This window comes from Bubalus kerabau, chromosome 7 (genome assembly GCF_029407905.1).
Source record: "Bubalus kerabau isolate K-KA32 ecotype Philippines breed swamp buffalo chromosome 7, PCC_UOA_SB_1v2, whole genome shotgun sequence".
Classification (NCBI taxonomy): domain Eukaryota; kingdom Metazoa; phylum Chordata; class Mammalia; order Artiodactyla; family Bovidae; genus Bubalus; species Bubalus kerabau.
In genome coordinates this window covers 95,236,701-95,251,098 of record NC_073630.1, presented here as the reverse complement: position 1 = coordinate 95,251,098, position 14,398 = coordinate 95,236,701, and the positions used below count along the sequence as shown (strand labels likewise).

General features: G+C 41.3%; 1 protein-coding gene across 1 annotated transcript in view; it reads left to right on the top strand.

The window, feature by feature from the left end:
- Positions 1-6,650: 6,650 nt before the first annotated feature.
- The window catches only part of NUP54 (nucleoporin 54), a 32,346-nt gene continuing 24,598 nt past the window's right edge, over positions 6,651-14,398 (top strand). The window contains exons 1-3 of the mRNA XM_055588827.1: positions 6,651-6,804; positions 10,384-10,467; positions 10,559-10,711. Coding sequence (XP_055444802.1) covers positions 6,738-6,804; positions 10,384-10,467; positions 10,559-10,711 — 304 coding nt within the window. The 5' untranslated portion in view covers positions 6,651-6,737. The remainder of the gene's footprint in view (positions 6,805-10,383; positions 10,468-10,558; positions 10,712-14,398) is intronic.

Genomic DNA, 14,398 nt, shown 5'->3' with positions numbered 1-14,398 from the left:
ATCTCTTGACTCTCAATGTAACCTGAGTCAGGATTGAAAACCATCCATTGTCACAGAATTCAAGCATATTTAAGGGCAGTTTCTCTGATTCTTAATGCTTACCATTCATTTTGGATTGAGAAACTTGTATAGTTAATCTGGCAGACCGCACAGAGAACTTCTCAACAATTGAATCATTCTGCAGGATTTTTTTTGTTTAAAATGGGATTTCAGTGTAAGCAAATGAGGGAAAAAAGCCACAGATTTCACAAATATAGCTTCTTATCCCTGTGTGGAGGCAATAAATCATTTCCTCGCCCCAATTTTCCTACCCTCTACACTAAAGCAATATGTAATGTTTCCCTTTTTTGAAGGAGCAATTCATTAAACTCTCAGTTTCTCTATAAATTAAGATGGAACCTATAGATACCCCAAATCACCAAAATGTGAGATGCTAAATTGAAGTTATTTTGTCTTTAGTAATGCCAAGTATCTAGATGTTTTAATTCATCAACATTTAACTAAATAATTGGTACATCTTATTGTTATGCACCCACTTATTCACACAAATAAAACTGATAAGTCAGTGCATACCCATTGATTCATTCTATTATCAAGATATAATCATCTGAGATGACATTTTTAAATACTATGATAACAGTTAAAGATGTACACGTTTTGACTGAATCCCACACAGCCAGGGACCCCAAACCATATTATTTTCATATGATTCTTAATAGTTACTTGGCTTAAAAAAAATCACATTTGATATTTTCCTCCTAAAAAATCTGTGGCAAACCCATACGCTGCAGTTAAGATTATAGATTGGTTAAGAACGAATGTACCTATTTGGTTTTTGGTTGAAAATAACAAACGGTTCCTCATGATCATTTTTGTGGAGCTATTATCCTAGACAGGCTCCCAAAATCTTTGTAATTGTCACAATCAAAGAATACCATGTCCTGTACTATGATGCTCAATTTACAGAGAAACCCAACAGAGAGAGGTTACCTCCCTTCTCTCGAGGAAAACTGGGAGTTAAACACAGGACAGGAAATGCCACTTCCACTCCAGGCTTCTCCCACTAGACTTTATTCTAGAAAGATCACTAATGATCAAGCAGGGCAGGTACTACACAACTAACTTCTATTGGGGTTTTTACTTAAGAGAGACTAATTCTTTATTTCAGTTGCTTGAAATGAGAGTTCTGTAAAAGGTGACCTCCATCCTCGGCCCTCTGGGCACTATCACTGGGATTGATTACTTGTGACTATTAAAGAGAATGCTGCCCAGAATGTTCTTCCTGTAGTTTATACTGCTGGTTCCTTTCATGTGATTCTTGACATGTGTATTTCTACCCTTAATGCAATGGAATATTTCACTAATAAAAAACTTTCTATGAAATTGCACTGGAAACTGTATGTTATGTCATCAGGTGTTCAGTGGTCTATGGAGTTTCATTTGAAAGGTGCTCTTCGCCCTGTGGATGGAATCAGGCTTGAGTCATACCCCATAGGCCACCTCCAATTTGAGCTCAAACTGTGGTGGACAGTTATAGGCAGCCTGCCAAGCCTCACTTCAAGTAGGTCCCATGTTGTGCTTTTTTGCCTCAAGTCTTTCTCCAGAGCCCTGGAAGCCCCTCAGGAGCATGGGGGTTAATACTCCCAATTACTCATGCTCTGGGGCTTCCCAGGTGGCTCAGTGGTAAAGAATCCCCCTGCCAATGCAGGAGATGCAAGAGACACGGGTTTGATCCCTGGGTCGGGAAGATCCCCTGGAGAAGGAAATGGCAACCCATTCCAGTATTCTTGCCTGGAGAATCCCATGGACAGAGGAGCCTGATGAGCTACAGTCCTTGGCATTGCAAAGAGTGGACAGGACTTAGTGACTGAACAGCAACAACTGATGCTCAACCAGAGTGGGCAGGGGTCAACTGATAAGGGCTCCTGTTCTCAGAGGGCCAGTTCTCAGGCTCACTCTACTTGGTTCCTCAGCTAGGGTAGCCCGGACCAGAAACTGCTCCTGTTTATCACTCCTTCATCCCCGGCCTCTCCTTACCCCTGCACAGCTCCTTCCAACCAAATAATCTACCTGTTTTAACATCCCTATTCAGGTCTGTTTCCAGGTAAACATAAACTGAAATGCAGACAAATCCACCCAGAGGGTTCAGCAAGGTCAGAGAGCTGTTGGAGAAATACTAGACCTTTGTGTCTGCAGACATTTGGACTGAAGTTATTAGCCCCAAAGTTTAGATTCTCTTTAAAACCTTTACCACGCCAATAATAGTGCAACTTACTTCTGAAGTTAGAGCCAATCCCGATCAATCATAACATATTTAGCTCAGTGTTACAAACATCTTTATATTATTAAGGATACTTGAAAACCTCAGTGTATGTGCTTCCTGCTGCTGCTGCTGCTAAGTCACTTCCATCGTGTCCAACTCTGTGTGACCCCATAGACGGCAGCCCACCAGGCTCCCCCATCCCTGGGGTTCTCCAGGCAAGAACACTGGAGTGGGTTGCCATTTCCTTCTCCAACGCATGAAAGTGAAAAGTGAAAGTGAAGTCGCTCAGTTGTGTCTGACCCTCAGCGACCCCATGGACTGCAGCCTTCCAGGCTCCTCCGTCCATGGGATTTTCCAGGCAGGAGTACTGGAGTGGGGTGCCATTGCCTTCTCCGATGTGCTTCCTAGGGACCCCCGAAGCTGATTTCAACTGGCTTAAGTCATAGGAGAAGTTGTGGGATCATAAATGTAAACTTTCAATGAAGTTTCAAGATGTTCTGGGAACCTGACTTGGAGCTGAGGGAAGGCTTGACTAAGGAAGCAACATTTGACTGAGACTGAAGAACAGGCAAGCGAAGCATTGCAAAGGTAACTGGATGTGCGGGAGCAGGAAGGAACATGTTACATGTGACTGAGATAATATTTGTCTAGAATTCAGAGGAAGAATAGTGGGAGATTAGGCTGGAAAGAAAGGCAGCCTTATTGTGCCATGTTAAAGATTTTGTTACATATTGTATGATTCTATTTGCAAGTGGTACTTAAAATAGATTCATAGAGACAAAGAGTAGAAAGAGTGGTTACTGGGGGCTGAGAGAGTGGGGTTATTGTGTGCCCCAGTTGTGTCCAACTCTTTGTGACCCCACTGACTGTAGTCCAGCAGGCTGCTCTGTCCTTGAGATTGTTCAGGCAAGAATACTGGAGTGGGTTGCCGTTTTCTGCTCCAAGGGATCTTTCCAACTCAGGGCTCACACTCGCAACTCGAGTCGGCGGGCGGATTCTTTACCACTAGCACCACTATTTCTGAGGCCAACAGGAAGCCATTAAAGGGTTGTGAACTGGGCTGTTGGCCAGTGCAGGACAGGGAGAAGAATGGGATATGTGACAGGTTTGTTTAGGAAAAACTCACTCTAGCTGCGGGGTGAATAAAGTGGAAGAGTCAACCTGGATACAGTTACGAGGCTGTTGTGATAGGTAGTTTCTTTGGGGTCCCCACTGACGTTTAAGATGGAATTTGTCTAGGTATCATGAACCAGCTGGCAGGGTGAATTCCGCAAAGCTGCAGAGCATGGGTTAAGTAATGGGTTTAATATGGAAAAATAAATTATAGAAAAAGGAAAGCACAGACCCTCCATCTTCCTGTCATCCCATGGAGAGGTAAGCTGAGGGTCAGAGCTCTGTTTGGTCTCAGTGCAGAGAGCATATTTACCTTTTTATAGGGCGAGCATGAAAAAGCAGTCTTGTCGATGGAGGAATACACAAGCAAGTGAAAACAGGCAGTTTGGACTTGGGCTGCCTATGGAATATTACAATCTCCACTGCTGGGGTGAAGAAGACACCAGTTACATGGGACCTATCATTGGGTGCAGCCCTTCCCCTCCCCTAGGAGAAGGGGGAACCCCCAGTGACAGCTCGTTCATTCACCAGGCAACCTAGAATGAACAGCCAAGGTCACGGTCCAACAGTCCTGCTCATTGCACAGCACAGGCTACTGCAGTAGTCTAGGCAGGAACTGGAAAACATTGTTTTTTCTGTAAAAAGCCACTTAGAAAATAGTTTAGGCTTTGCAAGCCTCTTTGTCACAACTACTCACCTCTGTTCTTGGAGCATGAAAGCAGTCATAGGCAACATGTAAGTGAATGCATATGTCTGCCACCCAAAGAAACTGTGTTTACAAAAATAGCAGCCCACATTTGGCCCCTGGGCTGTCATTTGCTGATCCCGGGTCTGGGCAAGAGGTGACAGAAATTTGAATCAGGGAGATGGCAGTGGAAATGAAGTATTTTTGAAATATTTGAAAGATAAAATATATAGGTTGTTGTTCAGTTGTTAAGTCGTGTCCGACTCTTTGCAACCAAAATAATGGGACTTGGAGATAAAAATGGGAAAGGCAAGGGAGAGAAACACATCAAGGAAACCATTCACTCACTCCACAGTACTGAATAAGAGCCTGTCATGTGGATGGGCACTCTGTTAGCATTAGGAACACCACCAGGAAACAAAGCAAAGTTTTCTGTCCTCATGGCGCTAAGATTAAGACCACACAGTCCTGTCTGACTCTGTGCAACCCCATAGACTGTAGCCCGCCTGGCTCCCTTGTCTATGGGATTCTCCAGGTAAGAATACCGGAGTGGGTTGCCAGGCTCTCCTCTAGGGCATCTTCCCGAGCCAGGGATGGAACCTGTATCTCTTGTCTCCTGCATTGGCAGATGGATTCTTTGGTGGTGGTAACTGCTAAGAATATTAAAATAGCCAGAGACGGAAGTGGAATCAGGGGAGGCTTCGTATTGAAGAAATGCTCGTCCATTCTTTTCCATCTGAAATTGTTCTTTCTATCCATAATTTCTGTGATTTGGCTCGGCTGGTTCTTCTCTCTTGAGCTCTGCTCTGGTCATATTACTGGTGCTCAGCTGTAACCTCTTTTCACTTGATCCTCTCTCCCTGACAATCCCATTGGCTCCCAGGCTTCAATAACAACCTAGGCCTCATGGACCTCTGTTTAACCTCAATCCCACATATCCAAGCACCTGCTGGATATCCTCAACCAGCTTGCGCTCAAATCCAGTAAGTAAAGCAAGGAACTCATTTTTCTTTTCCTTATCTTCCTCCCAAGTTCCAGTGTCATCACAGTGTAGCTGGCTGTACAAGCGAGGAACCAGGGACTCTTGCTAGACTCCTGCTTGCCTGCCTCTCCACACCCATCAATCATTAAGCCAACCTGCTCTTCAGTCTCCATTCCTGTTGTCCTCATCCATATACCAGTGTTCTCACTGAGACTCCTGGAATGACCACTTTTAGAATTACTCACTCAATTTTCGAAACCTGTAATGGGTTTTATACTGCAAAGTTTTCCTCCACCCCATCTCCTTGCCACCCAGTTCATCTTCTCAGAAAACCAAAGTTATTCATTTTTAAAAATGTAACTTTCCAGGTATATTTTATACAACTATGTGTAATTACATATTCTAGCCCTCTTTTTTCCCCACCGAAATTGTAGCATACCATATTCAAGGTGTTGTGTTTATGTAATTTACCTTTGAGATCTTTCTTTTCGGTACACCGAGCGTTACTGTTCCTATTGCATCGCTGAATAGTATTCCTTTGTATGAATGCAACTATTTAGGCAAAACACTGTTTCCAATCATTTGTTATTATAAACAGTGTTGTAACAGATAACCTGTATTCCATTAATTTTGCCAAATAATTTACAAAATAAATTCCTGGAAGTAGCATTGCTAGGTCCAAAGACAATTTTAATAGACATATGGCTTTTTTGTTGGTTTTACTTGTATTAAAGTTACAAGCACATAGATTTAAGAATCACATAATTCTACAAAGTGTCCACCAAGAATTCTTTTCTCCCTCTACTCTCTTTTTCTAATTTAAATTTATTTTTGAGTGGAGGATAACTGCTTTACAATGTTGTGGTTTCTGCCATACATCAACATAAATCAGTCGTAAGTACCGCTATGTTCCCTCCCTATTGAACTTGCCTTTCACCCTACCTACCAAGAATTCTACAAACAAAACAAAACAAAACAAAAAACCCAAAACCTAAATTCCCAAAGGCACTTCTTTCTCCCTTTTTCTCCCCCCCGCCCCACCCCCACTATTACCACATAACTTTAAGTGACTTGGTGCTTGGTGAATGTTCCATCGACTCGCCAAGGGCGTCCTGGGTAGCTCAAATGGTAATGAACCTGCCTGCAATGCCGAAGAAGTGGGTCCGATCCCTGGGTCGGGAATCCCCTGGAGAAGGGCATGGCAACCCACTCCAGCTTCTTGCCTGGAGAATTCCACGGGCTGAGGAGCCTAGCGGGCTACAGTCCATGGGGTCGCAGAGTTGGATGCGACTTTCACATTGACTTTCCACTACGGAGGAGGATTTAGCTTTCTTTCCTACCCTGTCTTCATTAGACACTGGCATCCAGCCTGCTTGCACATCTTTCCCAAGGGGGCCTCCCTAAAGCCGTTTTTAAAGGCTCTCGGGTGGCAGGTCACAGCAAGCTTCCCGGTATCTCACTTAGGCTGTGAAGCTCCACGCCGGGTGAAGCCACAAGGCTCCCGGAAGCTAGCCGGGCCGGGGGCGTTCCCTCTCTACCCTCCACCCGCTACGCCTTTCCAGCGTTCCGGCCTCTACGGCTAGGCCAGAAAAGAGGCGGAACTCCCTGATCTGGAGGCGGTTTCCTCGCCGGATTGAAAAGCGGAGTGCACCGAGTGTCGCGGGAGCAGCACCTTGGTCCCCTGCTCCCGCGACATGGCCTTCAACTTTGGTACTCCGTCTGGCACTTCAGGTACCGCTGCAGCCACCGCGGCTCCCGCGGGTGAGTGACTGCCCCGGATCTTCTCCCGGCGAAGAGGGAGGTGTTCGGTCCGGCCCTTCCGTCCGAGACTCTTCGGCTTGGGGATCCTGGGGTCTCCTGTCCGCGCGGAGACTTTGGGGGCTTCGGAAAAGGGCGGGCGGTAGCCGAGCGGGCGACGGCGGCTCCTGAGGAGGCCGCGGGAGGAATGGGGGCCCAACCCCGGTGCTCGCGCGCGCGGGTGGGGCCCCGCAGGCCCCTCTCCTCCTAGGGTTCGTTTCCCGCCATCCGGAAGTCGGGCTGGGAGAGACCCGAGGAGGCTTCTCGCACTCTTTGCCAGAGACCCGTCCTCCCTCCCCTCCCCGCCGCAGCCTCCGGGACTTGCGCGAACTCTTCGCGGGTTTCCCGCTACTGGGTTCGGCGAGGATCCGGCTGGGGAGCCTGAGGCGCTGCCCTGTGGCTCCCTTGGCCCTGGCCCTTTAGCTTCTCGCTGCGGGACTGCAGACTCCTGCCCCTTCCTCCTGTCCCCGCCTCCTCGGCTTTCTTAACTCATGTTGGAGCAAAGTCAGGGTTTGTCTTTGTTCACTTCTATGAAACCTCTTGCAGATTCTTCTAATCCTTATCTTGCTTTCTTTTTCTTCTTTTTTCTTCCCTCTCTCCCCTTTTAAAATTGTTTGTTTCTTTGCCTGCACGCCTATCAGGATTTGGTGGCCTTGAGACTGCCAACTCCACCGCCAGTGGGTTTAATTTTGGGGGTTTCGGATTAACTGCTAATCCTGCAGTGAACTTTAATATTGGGAATTTCGGTGTTTCTACCACCTCGGCGACTCCGTTCAATTTTGGTAACAGTCTGGCAAGTGCAGGTAGATATGCGGGTCGTCTGTGTAACGAATGTTGGGAGCTGGAGTCCAAGAATATTTTGTGGTTCCAGAGTTTGAGAAAGAACAGAGACTTGTTTAATAAGGAAAGGGAAATCATTTCCTAACGTCGAATCAAAAACATTTGTATTAGGTTTTGACTCTTAAAAGATTTGGTTTGGGGAAGTCTTGCAAGTTATTATATAATATTCCTTTGTTAAATTTGCATTTGTTGAGTAGAATGTACCTTCTGAGTGATACGAAATTGGAGTGGATTTTTATTTTGAGTGGAACACGTCTTCCAAATTATTAAATATCTCTTCAAAATAGAAGTTCAACAGTGAGGCCCGTTTTCCTGGAATTCTTGGACTCCTGCAGTCATTTTTTTTCCCATTTTTCCTGCATCTTTCATTGGAATTTCATTTGATTGTCTTTGTGTTTCCTGAGAGAAACAAATCTTATACGAACAGCAGCAACCTGTCTTGTTTTTTAATCTGTATAATAATAATAATGTCTTTCTTTAATAAACTGAGCAGATTAGGATACATTTCTGTAAGATAATGTAATTATAGTAAGAATCCCCAGTTCTTTACTGGATTTTTTTGAGAAATGACCAGAGCAGTTTATTTTCAGATAGCACTGACTTCTAAAATGTAGGCTAGACATCTTTGCACTAAAAAAGATAATTTTGAAGATTTTGTATCTATATGGATCATTTGAAGCTCATTGAAAATTCTGCAAAACACAAACTATGTGTGTCTCTATATATATATGAAAAAATTTTAAGTAGGTCTCTGTACCTTGCATACAATGACCCTATAGAAAAGTCTTGTTCTTCAGCTGCTCGTATATGAATTTATTGTTCATATTCTCTAACATATGCCACTTATGCCCATGCCAATTATATGCATTTGGTAATCATGATTTATTCCCTAAGACCTATTTGGAAGTCTGGCATTTTGTGCGGTCACTTGTTACTGCAATGTGAATATGACCTTGGCATTTGATTTGAAAACATTTTGAAGAATACTTGAGTATTCCAAAGATTAAAGAATCAGTTATCATTAAGGTATATTTAAAGTGATCACATATCACTGTTGTTTGGTATGTTTACTTTTCCTTCTTTGCTTAAAATTGGCACTGGGTAAAACAGAAACATTATTCTGAAATTTGTGTTTCCGAACAAACCCACCCAGCTTGTAACTCAACAACAGTAAATAAACCAGTTGGTATTTGCTTGATTTCATTTTCATTTGGAGTTGTCACTGTTAAGTTTTGAGTTGTGATAACTGTTTTAACTACTTTTACGTACGTTCATTAACTTAGTCTTCAGCAAAGGATTGACTGAAATTCTTGTTTACTTTTTAAATTTTATATCCTGGCAGATTCATTATTATTAATAAGTATTTTTCATATTGTGGAGCATGTTAAGATACCAGTGCTTTTATCGTATAGCCAATTCAGACTATATCTTAGTTCTTCTGTGACACTTAGAAGTAATGAAAAAGATTAGGAACAATATTTAGTATTTTAGGTGATTTTTATCAAAATGTTTGCAGTTTGCAGTACCACAGTAGAATCTACAAGTAAATAGAGTATTTGGTTGTGCCTGGATGCAACATGTTGTCTACTCTTGAATAATTTTCCCAGTCAGAATCATATGATGACTATCAATGGGCTGTGAGTTTTTTCCTTTTTGTATCTCTTATATTACAATATTAATGAATCTCTGTCTTTTATGCCAGAAATAAATGAGACTGAAAATTAGAATCCCAGAAAGTCTGTAGTATAACTCAGAGAGGACTAATGGTTCAAACATCTGTCTTAAAAGTCTTTTTTGGCAATCTCATTGGTAATCAAATTCTGACAGTAAGGGGAGAAAAAGCAATTTTAGATTGGCTAGCATTCCTCTCCACTCATATGTCAAGTTGCATCGGTAAAGATTAATTTTGTCTTTAGATTTATCTGAAAATGAAATTTGTGTATCTGTCAGTTCCCAAACTGTGGTGCCGGGTCTGATGGTGGCTCTGCTCTCCTCTGAGGCCGCTGCCGCCTTTGATTTTTTTTTCCATATCTCTTCAAGAGGTAACATTCTTGTATAAAAGTCATTATATTGGTATGTTTAATTTGAAAAGTTGCTGAGTCTTGATGGAGACCAAGTAGAAATGTAAGTTAGAATATAAATTAATTCACCAAAACCAAGGTTGCAAACTGGCAACACAGTCTGCTGATACGATGTTTATCACACTGTCTTAAAAATATTTGAATTGGTTGCAAAAAATTAGTTGAATTTGGGTTTAAAATTATGTGAATTTCACATTAAAAAAATCTAAATTTTTCTATTTCTCTTGGGGAAAATGGGAACATATAACACTACTCAACTACCATTCTCCTGTAGCAGTCATCTGTTGGAATTTAGGAATTGCTGCCTTTTAAAAAAACTGTCCACATTTATCAGTTCCACCAGTCAGTAAACACCTAGCCTATTTCATTAATATTAACAGCCTGTGTCTTGTAGACATTTGAATTTGCAACCCCTGCTCTAAAAGTACATAGTCATTTTCGTGTACACAAACACTGACTAAATAGGCTTATTAACATGTTTTCTTAGCCATAACTTAATCACCTCTTTAGTTGAAAGGTATATATTGCATTGTGGCAAATACTTACATAATTTGGAAAAGAAATTACCTCATATGTATTCAAAAATTCTTCATTTCTATTTTATTTATGCTTTTTTAATTAGGTGGGTTTGGAGGATTTGGGACAACATCTACCACAGCGAGTTCTGCATTCAGCTTTTCTACTCCAGCTAACACAGGCACTACTGGTAAGAAGATATCTTATATCATTTGTAGAAGAAAATGAGCTACAGATCAGATATCTTTTTTAACTTAAAATTGCTAATTTTTCATTCAAAGGATTCTTTGGTAGTACTCAGAACAAAGGTTTTGGATTTGGGACTGGTTTTGGCACGACAACTGGAACTAGTACTGGCTTAGGTACTGGTCTGGGGACCGGACTTGGATTTGGAGGATTTAATACGCAGCAGCAGCAACAGCAGCAACAGACTAGTAAGTACAAGAGGTTTTCATTTTCAGATATGAAACCATAACAATGTAGACAATATTATTTAGTGCACTGTTCAAAACATTTGAGTAGATAACTTTTTTGGGGGAGGAGTTATAAATATCATATTCCACAGGATTCCAAAAGCTACTTCTCATGTTCAAATATAATGATAGCAACTGGGGAAAAGACAGATTGGCATGATTATAAGACCTCTGTGTTTAGTGTCATTCTATTAAAGTTTTTGTTGTTCGTAAAAATAACACAGGTATGTAAAGCTGTACAGAAATACAGCTTCACGAATTGTTTATAAGATGAATGCCCTTTGTAACCACTGCCCATGTCAGGAGATGGACCCTAACCAGCCACTTCAGAAACCCTCCACAGTTTCCTAGTCGTTTCCCCATCAGAGGAAATAGTTTTGCCTTTTATGTTGATCACTTCCTTACTTTTCTTTATGGTTTTGTTACTCAAGTGTGTGAACAGTATTGTTCACTTTGATTTGTCTTAAATCTCTGTAAAGTCCCCCTTTTTAGTTTTCTTTTTTATTTTTCAATTTGTTGATGAAATCAGATCATTTATCCTGTAGAAGTTGACAGTCAGGACTTTATGATTGCATTCCATTTGTATAGTTAACATACCTTTGTCCTCTGTATTTCTTGTAAATTGGGTAGGATCTAAGGGGTTATTTATATTGATCATTAAGTTTTTTGTTTGCAAGCCTACTTTATAAAGAGTGTTGTATTTTTTTTATCAAGAGGCATATAATGTCTGATTGTCTCTATTTTTTGTGATGTTACCAGCGGCCATTGGTGATGATTACCAAGATCCATTAATTCATTAGGGGTTGCCAAATGGCATTCCAACCGTGTGCTTCCTTTTCCCTTTATTTGTTGAAATACTTCTGTAAAGAGAAAATTCTCCTCATCCTATTTGAATAATTATTTCCCTTTATTCCTAACTTTCAAAATAAAGATTTGGTTCCCTATTCTTCTCCAAAGGTAACCTTTTTTTTAAATATCAGGAACTGAAGTATTTAAATTATTTGATATTTTTCAGTCCATTGCTATTTTCCATATTGATGTTTAAATTGTTCCATCTTCAGCCAGTGTAAGCCTCTTCAGGTTGGTTCCCAAGTCATGTTGGTACATGTGTAGAATTAGTCTTTGATAACTTTCTTACTAGCTGGTGTGGCAGTATGTTCCAGGGTTATCTTGTATGTATGTATGTATGCTTATATGCTTAGTCGCTCAGTTGTGTCCGACTCTTTGCGACCCCATGGACTGTAGCCCATCAGGCTCCTCTGTCCATGAAATTCTCCAAGCAAGGATACTGGAGTGGGTAGCCATTCCTTTCTCCAGGAAATCTTCCTGACCCAGGGATTGAACCTAGGTCTCCTGCATTGTAGGCAGATTCTTTACAACTGAGCCACCAGGGAAGCCTTTTATCTTGTATGGATTAGTATGTTTAATTATCACAAGAACTCTATGAAATAGAACTCTTGTTACTCCATTTTATAGATGGAGAGAGATAACAGAGAGAATTGTGCCTTGTCCATACGTCTTCTGAGATGTTGTACCGGAAAACAGATTCAGGTTCCTTGACTTCCTCTGTAATGCTCCGTTTGCTTTTCTGCAGTTCGCTACCTCCTAAAATCACTTCTGTTTCATTTTTCTTAGGTGACTTGATTGATTGGCTAGAATTCACCCTACTCAGTCATGGAAGCTTAGTAACTTATTAAACATGAATTTCAAGAATTATTAACCAATAAAATGAAGAAAATAGAATTTTTCATTCTTGTGTTACAATAAAGTAATATATCTTTCTTACTCTCCTCCTGCAACAATAGGAAGTTAGATGGAAATCCAAATAGTTAAGAAGAAGAAAGGAAAAATGAAGTTTTTTCTTTGTTTCTTGGCATGAAGTCTCTTCAACTATGTTGTTATAGTTACACTTATTTGTCTTTGGAAAAACGGGAGTTTGAATCTGGTGCTGTTCATTTTCAGAATGGAAAGGGCTCATTCTCCTCTAAGTGTGTGTTGTTATGTCAAGACTCTGGGTATATAGGGTATATATACTGGGTTTATAAGGTTGCTCATAGTCTATAAGGAGATAGAGAAACAAACTTTCAATTAGATTGTCTAATAAACATTCAGTTATAAAAAATATATGTGTGAAAGCACTAAAATACACCATACAAAGTGCTTTGGAATGTAGTGGAAAAGGTGACTCTTAAGGGACTTAGATGGCTGGATAAAGTCAGAAAAGGGTATTCTAGGCAGAGGGACTAACATTGACAAAGGCATGAATGCCTAGCACAGTGTGGTGAATTTGGGACCTGCTGTTGTAAGGAGTTTGAGTTTACTCTGCAAAGATTGTGAAACTTTGCGTCATTTTTTAAAAACTCCTGTTTGTATAAGGTGCTTGCTGTCTGATTACACTGCCTCTGATATGCCTAATCTCGGTTATCTGCTGAGTTCCTGGACAGTCCTTCTTATTCATTGAACTCTTTGGCAGCTGGCTCTGAGTTTTGCTGAGTGGCTCAGTCAGTAAAGCATCTGCCTGCAGTGCAGGAGACCTGGGTTCAATTCCTGGATCAGGAAGTTCCCCTGGAGAAGGAAATGGCAACCCACTCCAGTATTCTTGCCTGGAGAATCCAATGGACAGGGGAACCGGGCAGGCTATAATTTATGGGATCGCAAGAGTTGGACACCACTTAGCGCTATCTTCTTCTGAGTTTTGCTTTTCGACTTGTGCTGTCAATCTGAGTTATTTTAGCATTCACGTACGTATGTACTCAGACAGTCATACCAAAGTTTTAGTCCGAAGACCTCCATTTCACTTTAGCCACAATTCTTACCTTGGACTTTGGCAACATCTGAAACTGTTCTAATTCCATAATTCACTAATGTAAATATCCCACAACCTTTGCTCTTTAAGCCTACCTTGTCAGGTACTTTCAACATAGCTGTTTTTAGACCTTGTTTTGATGTTTAGACCACTGACACTTTCTACACTTAATCAGCTCCTTCACTGTTCTTTCTAACTAGCTTAAGAGTCCTAGTCCTTCCATTTCAGTCACTCTTACCAAGATGCTAAACTTTCTTATCCTTGTATCACGTTTCCCTGAAAGAACAACATGAAGCCTGTGTAAGCCCAGTATCTATTTAGATACTGCCTGAAAAAATCATACAGTACAGGAGATTGAATAGTACCTCCAAATTGTTCATCACCAACCCAAATTGGGCCCTCAACATTGCTTGGTAATCCTGTGAGGTTTCTATTTTCAGATTATTCTCCTGCTTTCTGTAAGTTATTTTCAATCTTTATTCTCTTCAAATCTCAAATTCTCTGTTCTCACTTTTAGCAGATGGCCTCGACCTCTACTTCAGAGAGAAAACAGAAGCCCTCATTGTAATTCCTTCAGCTGCCCATTGCCAAACCTAGTTTATCTCCCTCTGTATCCATTCTTTTCTTTTTGTGCCTGTGCTTTGGATCTCATATCCTCCCACCTTCTGGGGCCCCTTGTGCTGTGGATTATTTTTCCCAGCAACCCCTTGCCCCATTCCACCTCTTACTCCCCACCAAAAAAAGTCTTCAGCTTCTCTATCCAAGGATTATTCTCATCCACATTTAAACAGTCTGAAATTTCTTTTTTTTCTTTTAACAGTGAAAACAAAACAACTTTTATT